At 39.1% G+C, this 17,891-nt stretch overlaps 1 protein-coding gene across 1 annotated transcript in view; it reads right to left on the bottom strand.

Moving 5' to 3' along the window:
• Positions 1-9,208: 9,208 nt before the first annotated feature.
• STON2 (stonin 2) overlaps positions 9,209-17,891 on the bottom strand; it is a 64,136-nt gene continuing 55,453 nt past the window's right edge. Inside the window, exons 6-7 of the mRNA XM_085317589.1 lie at positions 14,638-14,840; positions 9,209-13,464 (exon numbers count right to left, since the gene is read on the bottom strand). Of these exons, the coding sequence (XP_085173715.1) occupies positions 13,381-13,464; positions 14,638-14,840 (287 nt within the window). The 3' untranslated portion in view covers positions 9,209-13,380. The remainder of the gene's footprint in view (positions 13,465-14,637; positions 14,841-17,891) is intronic.

Below are 17,891 nucleotides of genomic sequence, written 5' to 3'. Positions count from 1 at the left end.
ACCACAGTCTCTTCTCTGTTTTAGCAAACTCCATATCACATTCTGCAAAACTCTTTCTTTTCTGAGACTAGTCTTACTTCCTCCTCTACTTAGGGAAGCTCTCTATAGCTTCCATCTAAGTCCCTTCACCTGTGTATCACACACAGCTGGACTTTATAACAGCTRTTTCCAGCAGACTGAACCAGTTACAGCTGGAGGAGGTAGTAGACTCTTTTTCAGGTTGTTGCTATGGGGGTGGATTTACACCTCAGCAGAGGTTTCTGTAGCATAGATTTGTTAGAAGTTGTGCCTTTTGCATCCCTGGTTGACTAAACTATTTTGAAGTTTGTAAAGGCAAAGCTTAATTAACTCCCTTGTTCCTAGAATCACAGTGCTCAGTGATAGTGGGGATCCCAGATATTCATGCTTCCTTCCAATGCTGCTGTTTACTGGTTTCAGCCCTGTGCCACACTGCTCTGTTTTCACAGTTGTTCCAGTTCCTTGCTGTAACTTCTTCTTCTTCTTTTTTTCCTTTTTTTTTTTTTTTTTTTTTTTTTTTTTTTTTTTTTTTTTTTTTTTAAGTGGCTAATTTTTAACCTGGATCAGTTTCTTGATCTGGTTCATAGGGCAATCCCACAAAAGAGGAGTGAGTGCAACTGAGGAAGTTGGCAGGAGTAGAAATAATTGAGCGGAGGAGGAAATGCTTTAAAATAACATTGTTGCCAAATGCTTTGTCATGTAGAAAAGTCTCTGGGATTCCTTTTACTGATGAATTGGCCATTACTAAAATGCACACACCACTTGCTGTTTGCGAGCTGTAACACTTGTAATGGGAAGTTTACTGAGCTTAGGGCAGAGACCAGCTCTTTATTGTTTGYGTGTGTATACATGTTGGGCATGCTGTCTAGGTTTCTACAGAATGAATGATCATAATTTAAATACAAAGTGTGTAACTCTTAAATAGCTGAAAAAGCCCCTAAAATTCTGAAGGCTAGAGTTATAAGCAAAGGTGTAAGCTAAAGGACTGCCTTCAAGTTACATGTTCTGTTGCATGTTATATAGCTTAAGTGCTTTTAAATGGTAAGATTAATCACTTGAACTGCAACTGTTATGAATCACAGTTACTCAACTGTGATGAGGGTCTGATAACAACAAAAACAGTGCTGGCTCTGAAGCCTAGCAACAAAGAACACAGGTAACAAAATATCTGCACTTAAAAACAACTGAAAAAAAAAACACAATACCCGACATTATTGGCAAAGCTTTAACTAGCATGCTGATAAATGTTTTTCCTGACTGATGCCATATATTCCAGCTAACACTTATGATGTGCAGATGTCTATGCTTATTTCTACTGAATTAACTTGAGCTAAGTTATAACTGACTTTTATAGGCATCATAGTGAAATACCCATAGAGAAAAGTTTGCATAGAGTAATCTATAGCACGACTTTGCACAAATTAAGCACCTTAGGCTAACCCTACATGTTGACTTATGATAAAGTAGCTTACCTTAGAGTATGTCAGAATAGGAAGCATATAACTTTAGTATGGTGCTAGGCATTCTACATGATACCCTGTGATTCATTTGGGGGAGAGAGAGAGAGTGTGTGTGTATGTGGAGAGAGTTAACTACCTCTACTGCTAAGCAGTGATGTGCTGCTGTACATTTTACAATTTGGTTAGTCTCATGACCCACATGTTTAATGCCCGTAAACTAAAAATGCTTTTGTGCAAAGCAGCTTTGCTCCACTTTGAATGCCCCCTGCATCTCACCTAGCTTGTACTTCATCTGTGTCTGTTCTGCTATGTGTGAGTGAGTGGCCTTGCAGACCATGCAAATTTCTAACTTGCCAAGTACCGCTTAGGGCTGCTTTAAGGGAAAACAGGCTACAACTTTCATTGAAAATACGTGGGTGTGCCTCACACTTTACAGCCTATTCAGAGGTGATCATATGTCCCGTCTGGGACCAGGCATCAGGCAGTCAAGACAGGTCTTTGGAGTTACTTTCCTCGATGAGTCCCGGGGTTGTTTTTCCCAAGACCAAGTAGAATTTGTGCAAAACAAATTAATTCAGTTCAGTTTTGGCTGTATTCAGTCTTTCTAGAGAGGTACAGTAAGCATGACACTGGCGGGTCACAAGAGATCCTCTTAATTTCAGGGTGCTTACAGAGTCCTAAAGCTTGGCTATGGTGTTAGTGCAACCAGAGCCCCCACAGACATGCAAAGGAGCTGCTATCCTGCAAGTGCCACTATGGCTTACTCTGCAGACACCACATCCCTATTGATGAAACTAGGCTCTCATTCGCTTACTAAAGGTAACCAATATCTTCACTTCAACATCCAGTAAGCTCCACTGCTTACTGTGTGTCACTGGACATTGCTGTCCTGGCAGCATGTAGCCTAGATCTAGACTACAGCTAACAGCTTGTTATAATTCATATTTAATTGTTTCCTAATTTCCTGTGCTAGCAATCACCTTTGTGAATACTGTTCTTGACACTCCAGTCTGTTGTTTTTCCTGTTGTGCTCCTTTATGGTTACCTTGGGCTCTGATTTGCTAAGATTATCACTCCCTCCAGAATATGTCTCTGTATACACAGGCCAGTTCTGTCACACAATACCTTAGAAAGGCAGAAAGGTCTGAGCTCAGGAATGACCAACCTATGGCTCCCGAGCAGTTAATGTGCAGTTCCCATGCTGGGACTAATTGTCTAACTGGCAAAGCTGTACTAGTGTGAGGAGTGCTGGGTAATCAGAGTCCTTGGCTTTGAGAGACAGGAAAGCAGCGGGAATGAGCCGGCCCAACTCCATCCTGTAATGGAGCTGTAGAATGCAAGGCAATTATTGCTGTTTCTAATCTATGACTCATTCCCAGAGCTCCTTTCTGCTTAAGTCTGCATGCTAAATGAAGTGTAAACTATGGGTCTTGGACATACTGAGGATTCTGATGGCTGAAAATATCTTGTGTAGAAGGAGCAGAATTGTGAAGCTGCACTCACAGCTCACATTTTCCCTCAGTTGCTTGTCCCTAGTCCCTGCCTTGCTGCTTTAGATGCAAGATTGTTTTTCCATCTTAAGCATCATCCTCCACGATGCATCTTCCCAAATTTGCAGTATGACCCACTGTCATCAGCCATCTCATTTCGTCCAGAGATAGACTGTAGGCATATTAGTAGTCAGCTCGGTCTCTCAGTCACTGTATCTCTATTGAAAGAAAACATTTCCAGCAAGGCATCCCATCACACTCACTAAACCTGCAATTTTGCTTGTAGTCTATCATATGATATGAGCAGAGCACATAGTGAGCAGAAAACAATGTTTCTAGTTTATAGAGCTTTCAGATAGCTGCATTTATGCTGAAAGGACTGATACTGTGCTCTGATCCATGCTGCAACACATTGTGGCTTGCTAAGGATATTGCTAAAGGAAGTGATGGGGCACAGATTATGTTATACCTGGGAAATAACACCTTGTAAATATGTGGGAAAGATGCAGTGAAGGCCTAGCAGCTGCATGGTGCTTTTGGGGGATTTTCTCTGGGTGTTGGATAATCTTGGGACCAAGAGGCTGGCCTCTGCAAGCAGCCCTGTAATACAACAGAATCAGTTTCTCCCAGTACCTAGGGTGGGTGAGCAGATGGCTGGATGCATTTCAGTCTGGGTAGCCAGGTGACATAGCATGCCAACCTACACATTGCCTCGTGTATACTAGCTTATCCAGTGCAATTATGTACTTGCTCTGAGTCTGACTGAATTTTTTCTGCCAAATAAGCTGGCCAAATGCAGATGCAATATTAATGATTATAGAACTGAGACCTGACACTGCCTTTATGGGTTATGATCTGTAGGTACCAGACAGGAATGATATTTCCCAAATGGTTTTAGCTGTTGCTACAGCCAGCCCCTGGCAGAGCCTGCAATGGGCTGAGCTCTGCTCCCTTGACTGTTTTCACTGGCCAACTTCCACGAGGAGCTGATGTTTCTCATCTAATGTGAAGCAGATGAGAATACCTTCAAAGCCAAAGTGATAGTATCTCTATCCACATCACCCAGACAACTACATAAATGTTTAAGTGGTCAAAGCAAGTCCCCTTCCCAGGTGCCAAAGCCAGCTGAAGTTGGAGATGGAGCACGTGGCCAAGTAACAGCGTTGCAGAACTGCAGTCACTTTATTTTAGACCTAACAAAGAAAGAAGCACACTAGTATTCTTCAAGCTGTGTAGCTCATTCTCTCTCCTTTACTGGGAACCTCTGCTATAAATATCCAGGTTCCTCCTGCCCAGTGTTCAGCTATGGCTTTCAAGAAACAATTCACAAGTCTTTATGAATCTTGCAGCAGGCAATGTTTTATGTTGATATCAGTGTAAATTACTAAGGAATGAAGAATACAAGGGCACAGAGCAGAGATATTCAAGGTAAATAACACTACACATGTTCTAAGTCTGGTAAGGACCTTGGCAGGAGAAGATATTCTTACAGATTATGGAACCATTAGATTTGTATTCAGTTGGGGCTCTATCTTTCCAAGGTAGAGACTTATGTCCTGGCTTTCTTATCAGTACAAGAGGTACACTTTTATTTCAGTTAAAAGTCTTGCGGGCATAACTTCTTAATGTTTGGAAAGGATTGTGTAATTCTTAAATGRAAGATGATAGTAAAGGACAAAGTGATATCCTAAAATGTATAGGGTATGAGTTCTTGGAGGTCAATGTGTTCAGGGCAGTTAACTCCAAAGTTAATTGCCTGGACTTTCCAGCAATACTTGAAAATATCACGTAACATGGAACATATAACAAATAATTTCTTTGTGAAGCTAGTCTTTTGGCTAACTTGAATTCAGACCCCCAGAATTAATTAGAAAATGTAAGCAGCATGAATTATCACTGATTTTATCAAACATGTTCAATTGTTCCCACATAAAAGTGAAAAAGAATCTCTCCTTTAGGTATTTTTTTTATAGAAGAGTACCAATTTAAGGGGATTTTCTAGTAGACTTAGAGATRAGTTTTACATCAGGATGGAGCCTATCATGAACTCCTGCTGTGGTGGCATCACAATTGTCTTTTCCAAGCTGAAAGTACAAAACATAGCCACAAGAGGGAGGCAGGAGAACGCGTATGGGTACTGGTACAGTAACTCCAGCTGAAAACAAAATAAAACAGAAATACATGTTTTGAAGTTTCCCCTTTGTGCTAAAATGATTCAATAGCACCCTCATTGACAGCAATAACTGTTCACTGACTACTGCAAAAGTATATTCATAATGCTTAATAAATGTTAAATGGTTATATACTGAAAGCAAATAACTAGTACATCTTTTGATTAAACCTAAAAATTAAATAAGAAATTACTTCATGACAGGCCAAAACAGATTTTCAGATGCTTTTTGTGGGTGGAAAACGAATTGTCTCCCTGCTGTAAAAGATTAATTTCAAAGGCATATGGTTGTTGTGTCAAAAACTAATACTGGATTACTCTGTCTCAGGAAGGAGACTTTTTGTAACAAACTACTTTTTAGGAAATACAGCGGAAGAAGTATTTAAACACTGCTTCCTTAGTTTCTCAATAAATAGACAAGGTACAATCCTCCAGTGGTGCTAAATACCTCTCCTATAACATACTTCCACTGTATCAAAGGAATTTCAGGTTCAGTGAGCACAGCGGCAGAAGTTACTTGTCTGGAGGCAGAGGACAGATCTAGATTCTAGTTCCTCCTATAAGGAGTAGTTTCATAGTTTACTCAACAGCTGCAGAAACTGYAATTAAGGGTTGACATATCCAGTTAGTACTCTAAACTCTCGAAGCCTTTGCTTATTCTTTCTTGAACTGTCTCTGCCTCTGACAGGTGTAGAGCCAGTCATCCTATCCCTCAGGACAGCCTCATATGAGGAAGTAAAGGGAACGAAATCCCATTCTCTTACTTCCAGTGCAGAGCTCTAACTACTGAGAGAATTTATAAGGATACAATCCATGATGCATGTTCTGAACACAATGGCAGATTAGACCCTTCAAGAAAGATATGTAGGAAAATGCTTAGTCAGACTTGGCTATTTAACCTTGCCAAGGTTGAGTTATCCAACCTTGGATAGGACCAACTCTTACTATCCCCCGTTTTACAGAGTCATTATAGGCCACAGCTTTAAAAGTAGTTACTGCTAAACATGCTAGAGTAGTAGCTGGTACAGTTTGTGCTTTCAGTGTCCAGCCTGGTTCTGTGAGTAGCTGTGCACAGATAGGTGTGGACTACTCAGGTGAAGAGAGTAGTCAACACCACCGAAAATTTTGTCTGTTGGCCTTTTTTCAACTAAGCACAGAATAAATTGATGTAATCAACTCTCACATGTAATTTTGAAATCTTGGGCCCAGCTGTTATTTAGTGACTCACAAAGGGCCAAATTCTGCATGGATTTACAGTCTCTGAAAACCAGTGAGAATTATTTTTCATTGGATTTGCCTTATGGAGCTGATCATCAGTCCAGGAGATGATAGGCAATCTCAGTTCCCTGTGCTTTCCAGTAACCACTAGACAGCAATAGTCGCTTAGCCCCCCGTGATGCTGTGAAGGGTGAACATACAGCTAAACTCCTTGCTTGAATCTGCAATTCACTTGTATAGGTAGGACCCATACCACAAATCCATAACTGATCATGCAGAAATATCACATTCAAATTACACTTTTATCATCCTAGATATTTTAGGTCCTCTTAAATTATTACAGTACAATTTAAGAACTAGTTTTGACGATGTGATTCAGTCCTAGCCTCAACTATATTTGTTCACAAACATTCCAATTTTTCTTAATATTTGTACTAATCTTCCTACTGCCTACTTTTTTCCTGCATTCTCAAAGTTACTGTTTGTAGACTGAGACTCAAGTCACATTTTTTGCCCTGTTCTGGACTCATCACATGAGTTCATGAGATAGTAACACACATTTTTCTCTGTTGAGATTGTAACTTCAGTATATTCTGTTTGGCTGCCCTCACTCCCCTGGTTGTTCCTCTCACACCAACTGTCACTTCCTGACTGCCAAGGACATTTCTTCCTTCTGTGCAAAGGGTAGATAACAGCTTGGGAAACTGATCACTGCCTGCTCACTGATCCAGTCCAATTCGAGCAAGATTTTGATTCAAAGAGCGTTAGGAAGAGGAGGCCACAGYTGTTGAGTGCTATTTGTCTCTTTATTGAAAGTTGCCTGCAATTATGCTTTTTTTTTCTTGACCAGAAGACAGAATTTCTGTACATTTCTATCTGCTTCTGCAAGCTGACATGAAGTTTTCCCCTTTTACTCCCTTTCAATATGAGTGCTCTCTAATAAAGTTTGTGAACTGGCTGTGCCCTAACAAATTTCTCTGCTTCTGTACAKAAAAGCAGATGTTTCCTTTGCTGTTCTGCATATGAGAAAGCTCTTGCAAARGAGTTTCTCACCTTAGACAATTACTTTCAGCTGTATTCACACTGTATTCATCCTATCCCTTCAGATGCTCTTTAAGGTAGGCTGACTGCTCCCAGTTTATTTTCAGCCCCTAGGGTCTGCTGCAATTAGGAAACAACTGAATGAAGGAAGGTACAGTCTGCCCTAACCCTTGAGCACCAGCTTGCATATGCCAAGTGCAGCTGCAGGCAATGATAGTTACCGCTCTTCATGAGGCTTTGCTGTTCCGCAGTTCAGAGTAGAGAAACTACTTACGTACTTTTTTTTTGCAATTCGTGCTTAAAATATTAGTACAAGTACTTTGTTTATATATGGCCATTGCTGTTAGGTTTCTAATGCTGTGAATATAAAGATAGGATTTTTTTTTTCTAAGATAACTGTGCTTCATGGCTCAAATGCATCTGCTATGATACAGGACTACACTTGGGCTGCTGGACGAGAGGCAATGGGCTGCTTCTGCAATYTTTTGCTTGTCCTCCAGCAGTCCTCCAGCTAACTCTCCAGCAGTTTTTGTCCTGTTTATARATTTACAACATAGCTGAATCAGGTAGTAAGGCAAATGGCGACTAAGCGCGTTGGAAGAAAATTGTGGTGCTTTTTCACTCCAGACTCTGCTATCTCATTCTAGTGATGTCTTTTGTATGGGTACACATTGCGCTGGCACTCTGATGTGTCCATCTCTTGCAGGGGGATACTTTGACTTGATTGAAGGACAGCTCTATTGCCAAGGAACTTTCCATGGCTTGGTTTCAAACTTTTTGYTTTTTCTATAACTCTCCTTTTATTAAACTTCTTTTGCATATTATAAAGCTATCATGGTCAGTTCAATCCTACCTTCCCACTTTGWTACTATCGAATAAGTAAATAAACTGATATTGCTAGCAGCCACTGAACCTTCCTATTTAATATTCTTTCTTCTGGCTGACTTGATTTACTGTTTGAATAATGATCAAGAGGAATCAATCCTTCCTTTCTTCCATTTTCTTATACTGTAAAATGATTGATTTAATTACTATCAGTACTGCTGAGGAATACTGGGGAGAACATACTGAGCTCTCAGCACTAATCTGAGCAGCCTTTAGAATGAGTATCTGATTTTCTTTGGGCAATGAGTTTACCCAACTTTTCAGGCTGACTCAGGGAGTGCTTCTGAAAAGAACATCAGACTGCACCTGGTCCCAGTGACTGAGAGAGAAGTGGAAAGATATATGAAATGATATATGGCTTATTCAGGTTTGAAAGCATACAAATCATACCACAGGACTCGGTAAATAGTTTAGACCTTAACCGTAGCGTCAAATACTCTATCTATCTCCTTTGTGCTTCCATTTCTGCTTTGCAAAAGGAAAAAGAGATGTTCTGATCGCAGGAAGACACTGCTTTCTCATGGTTTCATGACCTTAGTGGTGAGAGAACAGGAGAGGTCCACTGAGTAGGAAATAACAACTGCTAAATTAGGGAGTAAAATGTCAATTCTCAAGTACTTTTTTCAATAAGGCTTCACTCAAAATGTAGGATTCTCTTTGTATTACATCAGCACTGGTTCATATGTCTGTTTTCTGATTCAAGCTGTAGGCCTTCTTCACTTYCTTAGCAGATCGTCTTTGAGTCTGGATGATCAGATGAAACAATCTCTGTTCTGTATATAATCCCAGTACTTCCAATTTATGTCCTTCCTTGTACCGTTCAAAACACTTCCTTTTCCTACTTTGAATTCTAGAAGGTTAGTATGAGTGATCAGAATATAGTATGTACTACATACAATTTCAATTTCACAGTGAAAATGTGGATATTCTGTTTCATCTTAACATTTATTTAAGTTTTCCCGTAGTTCAAACAAAAAATGACATCCCACTTCAACTGCTGAAATAAAATGAACAAGAAATAAATCACTTGCACAAAGTTACCCAGTGTATAGACTTTCTTATTTTACAAAACAAAAAAGGTAGGAACATGTTACCAAAAAATAATCGAATCAATCAATGTCAATAGTGCAAAGAATGAATTGCAAATATAGATGGAAGGAGGAARGGAAGGATGTAACAATGATTAGATGACTGAACAAAAAAGGCGGCTAAGAACAGGTATGCCAGCTATCAGAAATTTTCAAATCTCAGACAACTGATGATGTAGGTTTAATTTAAGTGGCAGAAGAGGGCAGGTTCTTACACTGAGCAGTTCCAAAGATGAGTATAGTTATAAATATGAGCCAACAAGTCACTGAAAGGAATTTTTCAACCTTGGAAACACAGATGACCAACAGGTCTTAGATGTCTTGCCAAGTATACATGTCAGTTGGCTACCCATCAGAAAAGGCAAAATATTTCTGCAATTTCTTATGGAACTCCTACAATGAAGAACCTAAAAATCTCTCTCTGCTTCATGGGATGACTAATTTTGACTCTAAATAAAGTAGTTTTAAAGGACACAAACATCATCAGTCTGATGCAATACTTCTCAGCTGAATTTGCCCATTTTCTTCTGTTAGCAGAGTATCTACAGTTAATAAATATAAGAAGAGTGCGCTCAAATAAGCTCAGCTGCCCAGAGGTGATGTTCATCTTTACCTCTTGTGATCAGACTGTTTGTTTTTCTATGTAAAATTCCCTACAATAGCTCAAGTCTTACCACAGTACAAAAATGAAATAAAACCATAATGAGAAAAGAAGGAAAGTTTAAAGGGGGAATAGYTTCAGGGAATAAAGGTATCCATAATTTGAAGGCACATTTCCTGCATGGAGTATTTGATTACTACAGAGTTTTCCAATAAACGAAAGAACAGTGATTATGTCTTTCTCAAAAGGAGTGTTAAACAACATAGTTAAAGAGATTCTTCCCCCAAATAAAATCATCTCTACTACAGCCACATCTTTTATCTAAATCCTTTCTACTACTCTAAAACTGACAAAACTGTCAGTTCACTTCCCCTCATCCTCATCAACAATCTGTCCAAATTATTACCTATGGATAAAGAACATATGGTTCATGCACATACTGTTCATACAGTAACAGACATTAACAYTGAAAAGTTGGCACTGTCTAATCAAGTAAAAGGGTGGCACCCTCTTAAAGGGCAGAGAGATCCCTGTGTTCAAATGCTCAGTGCTCAAAATGGGGCTAGACTGAAGAAATCATTCAGCAGTCATACTTGGTGATTTTCAATATGAGATTTACTAAAGAATTTGGTGCTTACTGCTCTTCTGAAAAAAAAAAAAACAATGACTTTAGTGTCTCAATGGGAAATAAAGATCTTTTGAAAAATCTGGCCAAGGTGAATCATACCAAACTCTTCAAAATTCAATGGCAGGAAAATTGGAAAGATACTCTCTAAAGACCAAAATTGATTAAAATAGCTTTTTTACAAGCCATGGCCCCATTAGACTTGGAAGAGAGACTTCTGTTCTACACTAGGTAAGACAGATTAGAGTCAGGCTCTTATTTTCATTTATGCACTTCAAATGAAAAAAAAAAAATAAAGAGGAAGTGAGGAAGAGTTAGAGAATTAAAACAAATCCAGAAATATCACTTATGTTCACCTTTCAATTTGCTGGACATGAAATATTCTGTGGATGGAGTATGATAAAGACTGAATAGTTTAGAATTCAACAGAGATGGGAAATRATATCCTTTGATTTTTCTCCCCACTTTAAAGAGTGTATTTTTGTTTATTTGCTATTTGTGTTTACAAGGGCCGGAGAAGAATATGCAAAAAGTTGAACACTGAGTTAGCACTGCAGACCTTTGGGTCTGCAGATCAGAGCTGGAAATCTCCCTAACTCTTTCTTTTACAAAGCTCACACTGCATTAGCAATACCCCAGAACACATTCAAGTCTGTTTGGTTTATTTTCTTGCTATTCCTTCTCAAAACTGTACTGYAAAAGCAGAAGAGAAAAACACAAAGAATATCCAGAAATTCTCTGCAGTACAAACAATTAATGAAAAGAAAGAACAGTGAGAAGAAAAGTGAATTTTGTACAGAGGAGTTGCCATGAAATTCATCATGCCATGAGAGCATGAATGCAGATCGGTGCCATTACACATTTCAGGACCTATTTAAATTATTAATTAATAAATAATAATAATTAGCACTTTATCAGTAGTTTTCGTCCACTGATCTCAAAATGCTTTGTAAAAATTAGTACCATTCTCCCATTTACAGAGAGATGTTGCAAATACTCAGTACTAATTGGCATGCTCAGAGAAGTTCTCTGGGCTTCAGTAAGACTACTTGCAATACAATAGTACATGCTCATCAAGAAGTCCTTGAAGGACTGAGATTTTAACTAATTTACAGCAATGTGATTWTTCCGGAGCGTGGCTGGTTAAATATATATCACTGGGTTGATCTAGGCCTGAAATTTAGGTGCATATAGAAAGGCATTCAGACAATCCCTATAATTTGCTTTAACGTCTACCACTGTAGGTTTTAGACTCAGTAAAATTAATCTCATGTTTTATTTGGGACCTTAACCACTGTAGTGATTTTCATGGTGAAAAATGAAACAGTGGAAGTAGTGATGAATCAGAAGTGAAAATTAATTTTCTGTTATGTGAAATGTAAAATACTTGTATAACTTTTATAAAAGTTTTCATTTTAATTCATTATGATGTCAAATTACATTGCCAGGGCCTTCCAAATATGCTAAAGCCAGCAGCAACCTTTTAAACAATAAATGGTTTAATAAATTACTTTTCATATTGGAAGTTACTTTGAGACAAAATATTATGCAAGCAATGAAAACAACCTTAAGTTGTTTTCAAGATATTCTGAATACTATTTTATCTGAATGATAATAATTACAAATTTGTGATTTTTTTGCCTTCTGTATTTTTGTTAAAAAAGGTTTAAGACCTACTGTTACTTTTGGCTAAATGGAGATCTAAAAATCTCTACAATGGAAGCCAACAGTTTTAATGCCAGAAAAAAAAAATGTTGAGTGCAAGCAAATGGGTATTTTATAAAGATAGTTGCACAGAAATTACTTGTACRTTCAAGATAGAACATGAAAGTAATACTATGTAGCAAGGATAGACAGTAATATTTTGCTGTCATTTTTCAATAATCAGCCACATTACTCATCCAAGAAAACATTAAAAAAAGAATGTATTTTCTTTAAATTCCTTTCTAGTTATGTCCCTTCTATATCATCTCTATTATAACGACATCCTCTGTTACTAGCAGCTATAACCATGTTCAGTCAAGATAATGGAACAGTCGAGACTAAAAAATGAAAATGTTAAGAACCGCAAAAGCCTTCTTGTAACTTGTCGAGACCCAAGATGAAAATGTGCACTGTGACATGTTCTAGTTCAGAGGACAAGACAGGAAAGGATGAACGGAAGAACAGCTAGATGATCAGCTGTACTGTCGGTGGTTCATCTGGTTGACATTTACTATGTTTAAGATGCAGAGTTCACTGATCCTCCAGAATGATGGTTAGGATTTTCACTGTGTTGACAGCRTCAGAAATGAGACTGTATCACTTTTTACTCAGTGCTTGCTGGGTTTTATTAGGCAGTGCAGAAGGAAATGAAACTGCTGATGAGCAAACCAGCTTAGCATATGCTTAACATAGGAGGGCAAGATTGCAATTGAGATGACGGCTGTTTTCTGATTTGGCTGTGATGGTGGCCACACCATACTTCAGTGAACAACCCACACGGTGAGGAGGCAGCGAAGGCAAACTTGACTGTAATACAAGTCAGTCTGTCTCTACACCAACTGTACTTAAATCATTCCAGCAAAAGCCCATGGGTCCACTCCAAACAAACCACTGGTGAGCTTCTTCTCAAAGTATGGATCATCATGAGCAAAAATACTCAATACTCTGTGGAGCATTATTTTGAAAGTAATAATCCATACTTTATAAGAACAATACTAAAATGCTGCAGTTCCTTTTTTCTGTGGCTTTTTTCTCTTGCCCCTCCAGGGCTCCTCTCAGGACTTGCAGACCAATCTTCTTTCACTGTGTGGCACATTCATTGAGATTTTCAGTATCTTCTCCCTTCAGATCCTCATTCAAGCTTTTTTTCTGCTCTATTTCTACCTGGCAGGAGAAAAAAAGAGGGAGAACATCTGTAATGAGAATGGAGAAAGAAAAAAATCCAAAGTTTTCACTAGTGCTGGTTTGTGTCTTGCTCAGATGAAGAAATTCTTGGTATACTGAAAGGCTTGTGAAGAGAAATAAAGGAAGGAGAGCTGAATTTGATTTACTATAAGATTTTTCAGTTCAGTCCAAACAGGCTTATGATTTAACAGTGTCATGGAATCATTTCCAGAAGAGGTAATACCATGAAGAGATCAGGTCTCACATGAGTGTATATTCATTACCATCCTCAGTTGTATTTTGAATCCAACCCAGTCCAAACCCAGAACCAAATTTGTAGGGGATAGGTGGCTTCCTAAGGGACAGCAAAAGCCTCAGTTTTAAACTCTGCAAACACTAATATAAAGCAAAAATAGATTTATTTACAAAATGCATATCTACATTTGTGTTCAAAATTTCAACATCTCAAAAAATTCAGTGATAATCTGCTATTTAATTCTGAAAAGGGATACTTGAGAAGGTCAAATACTGTCTCCRGGGAATGTAAGAGACTACTGAAAATGTAATTGAAATTATTACTAAAAATAATTTACATGGGAATCTTTTCAATGTCTCTCATCATTGCTCTTGAAGAAGACAGGTAGAATGCCTGTTTCTTTCCTGATCAGCTAACAAGCAAATTTTTGTATACAGAGATTCTTGGCAGGTATTACATTGTGCATTTTCCCATCTGCTCCTCTCCTTAGGATAGGCAGGAAAAAAAAAAAAGATTAAGCACAGAAATAGTGCAATCCTTTTGTCTGCTGTAGCATTCCCATTGTAGAACTCCCACTGCAGTACTCCCACTGCAGCACTCCCACTGCAGCCACTGTCAAGATCAGCAATACTCCCTGTTCACACTGCTTGTTTTTCAGCTCCTCCCCAGTACTTTGTTGTGTGTATGCTCTTTCTCCAAAGCAACTGTAAGAAAATTTATTCTGTCTTCACTGAGGGATAATCCACTGCCTATTTGTCATGAGTCAAGAAGTTGTACATGGGTAGCTACTTGCACAGAGCCTGACATGTAGCAAATTCATACCTCATTTGCTCATGTTATTTTACTTGTCTGCTCACACTTTTCAAGAAAATGAAGTATGCAAAGTAACCATGGTGATCACCAGATGCTCATTTTACCTTGTAACTGTAGTGTGCTGAATAGTTGACCCACTTCCTCACATTGGTCTTGTCCTCAACAGAGATAGACCGAACAGTGGCTTTGGATGCAGACGTGGTGGGCATGTCGAATTCCACATCCACATGGCGGACAAAACTGGAAGGCACTTCCCGGTCAGAGCCAAGCTCTAGATGACAGAAGAAGCAGTGAGGATGGCCAGAAGCTGGAAAAAGAGAGCAAGTAGGTATGAAACTTGTATTGAATGGATCAGGAAAGACAACAGCTAGGAAGCAGCATCTTAAAACTGCAAGAAACTGAGAAACTGCCTTGGTGAACTAATTCATAGCAAGTTATAGAATCTTACCGTATCAATGCCACTGGAGTTTCCAGAGTAACTAACAAAATAAACTGTGAAAGTGACTGTCCGTCACACTAGTTCGGTTCCAAGGAATGAAAATGCAAGATGTAAATCAAGCACCACAGACTAAAGGAATTTCCCCTCTTCTGCTCTCCTCAGTTTACGTAACTTGATAAGTACACTGTGACACATCCTTCCAAAATGTCATGACTTAATCATAACTAAAGGTGAGAACTGTAGATATTTTGCCTTTATTTGAAACTGTTAMATCTTTGAAGGAAAAGAAACTATACCAGGTAAGTTTACATAACTTTGTTGGGTTCAAAGAGCAAATTTGTGTGCAGTTAACAAATAACTGTTAATTCCTTATTGTAACCCATCACAAGAGGTCTAGTCATTAAAGAAGGCAAGGCGAGGAAGTACTCATGCTTAGTTCTTGTCATCTGTAAATGATAAGCTTTGGGGATTTYCCTCCACTTTGTTTTGCTGGACAGCAGTAAGGAGTAACAATTAAAGTAGGTACAGCTAGTCAGGTTGAGCTGGTTTTATTTCTGAGAGCTGTCTACTCCCTAAGATCTGGAGCAAGTCATTTAACTGTTCTCTATCTCAGCTTCTTTGTCTGCAAAATGAGGATAAAAGCTTTCAAAGTCACCTTGGGATTTCAGATTGAAGAGATCCTATTACGTAAGTATGTGTAAATGAAAGTAATGTATAATGGAATTAAAGGAATCCTTGTCTGAGACTGTTAAAGGCCTTAGGATTTCTGACTATTCAAGGAGGAGGAAGGAGGACAKCAGGCAGAGTAAAAAGAATCAGACTGGGAAAGCCTGAAAGCTCCTCCTGGGAGCAGCAGGAAAACACCATGTGTGATGGACTTGCAAACTTGGCCCTTGAAAGCAATTCACAGCAGTCCAAAATTCAGCCTTGTTGGGCCGGAGATTGAAAAGAAAGATGTAGGATTTTGAGATATCATCCTGACAAGTCGAGATTGAGCACTCTTCAGAAGGTTCAGGCATCACAACATCTCACTTAAGCTCTGAAATATTGTTGGAAAAAGATTTTAACCTGGTGCAGGTCTGGGTGTGAATTTCATCTAGAGTGTGCTTCATATTTCCAGGCAGTCTGTCTGGAGTCTCCTCATGATGGGAAGGTTTAGAAACTTGTTTCTGTGCAGCAAATGCAATGAGAGGCTACRCAGTTCAGCAGAGACCACAGAGATATTGCAGCATCACAGCTGGAATTAAGTTATGAATAAACTGATACAGCAGCAAGCAGATATAAAAGTTTGAGTCCTAGAAGCATTAGTACAGTATTACCTGTTTGTGCTCAGGATTAATTATCCCAAGTGGAGTGCTGACTCAGCTGGCCTGACTCTAGAGCAAGCTGGGATATCTTTCTTTTACAGTGTTTCCCAAGCTTATAGCTGGACAACAGTTTTTCTGTATTAAAAGCAGTGATGTCCAACAGACCTTTTTGATGATCCCACCTGGCATGGGCTAGCAYCAGCCCCAGTTGTAGCTATTGGAGTGCTTCTCATGGAGGTACTGCATCCTTTGGCACCACACCGCTTCTGCTTCTGCCCAGTTCTTGAGACTGACTGTAGAGGGCAGACAAGAGGAACGTRCAGGTTGCCACTGCTATGCCCTTTAACCTCTCTCACGGCATGCGCAGCACCACTGTGTACACCTGAGAATCACTGCTCTGTGTCACTGCATGATGAAGATGCCTAAAGAGGAGTAATTCCTGGCTCAGAAATCCCATGTGCAGAACTTGCACACTGGCGTCCAGCTCCCATCCCTTCCTCTCTGTCTCCTCACTCTTTGCCAGTCTCAGTAGACTCTTCATTGCAATGCATCTTTCTCATCCACTCTGCTACCGTTTTCTTCTCCCCTAATTTCTATCAGGTTAATCCCTCCTTTGGATGCCTGGATCTCAGCGGAGGCCAATGACACATGGGAGAGGCATCTCTGAGCTCTGATGCAAGTTGCATCCAGAGCAGCTGTTACAAAAAGTTCAGCTTCTACCTCCATGCTCTTGAGCTGGAGTGTGCTTAGTTGCTTTTTGGACATATCCAAGTGAAGGTAACACTAGAAAGTGTTTTACTAGGCTTGAGCACACCTAGTGACAGTAGGTTCTTTGCTATTAAGGGGTCTGAGCTATTAAACTCTGGTTACTATTTGGCAATTAAAAAAAAATGCTCAAGGCAGGCATTCAGTATGTGACACAACCATGCATAGTTAATGTTCAGCAGAACTGGAAGCAATACCTTGARATGCAAAATGTGAGGACATCTTAGTAAAGGCCATTCTATCTGTCCTCTCCGCATTACTGTAAAGCCATTCAGGACAGAAAGTCTTAAGAAAAAGACTGAGAAACAAAGTTCAGCAACTAGGGCTGGATACAGAAGTGATTAAGCCATAGAATAGATATGATGGTGCATGTATTTGAATTAATACTTACTGACTGATTATCCAATGCTATGCATGCAGTCTGAAGCAGACAGTCTCTGCTGTAAAGAATTTGTGATGTAACTTTTGTAGACCAACTGTAGTTTAAAATTACAAATAACTGGATTTCATGAACTAGTCAGTTAACTTTGTCCTGCTGATTTAATTCCATTATCACAGAATGTCTGAATTTATTTTTCAATTTAATGATGCAATTATTCAGTAATTTAATTTCTTCTACTAGWAGTACTCACTGACAGAAAAGACCAAACACAACACTCAAAAACATATGGTAGTTGTTCATTTAAGCCAGATAAGCATGGTAGGCAATCAAGTGAACTGATTAAGAAAGCAGCTCTTCCACCAAATCTATAACAAAAATACCAAGCATATCGATGTCCATTAGTGTCCTGCACGTGAGGCACACAAAGCAGAACTTCAATATACTTACTGTTTGTTTATCAGGCTC

This window comes from Rhea americana, unplaced genomic scaffold (assembly GCF_003343005.1).
Source record: "Rhea americana isolate MKP2758 unplaced genomic scaffold, rheAme1 scaffold_5, whole genome shotgun sequence".
Taxonomy (NCBI): domain Eukaryota; kingdom Metazoa; phylum Chordata; class Aves; order Rheiformes; family Rheidae; genus Rhea; species Rhea americana.
This window is presented reverse-complemented; position numbering and strand designations above follow the sequence as displayed.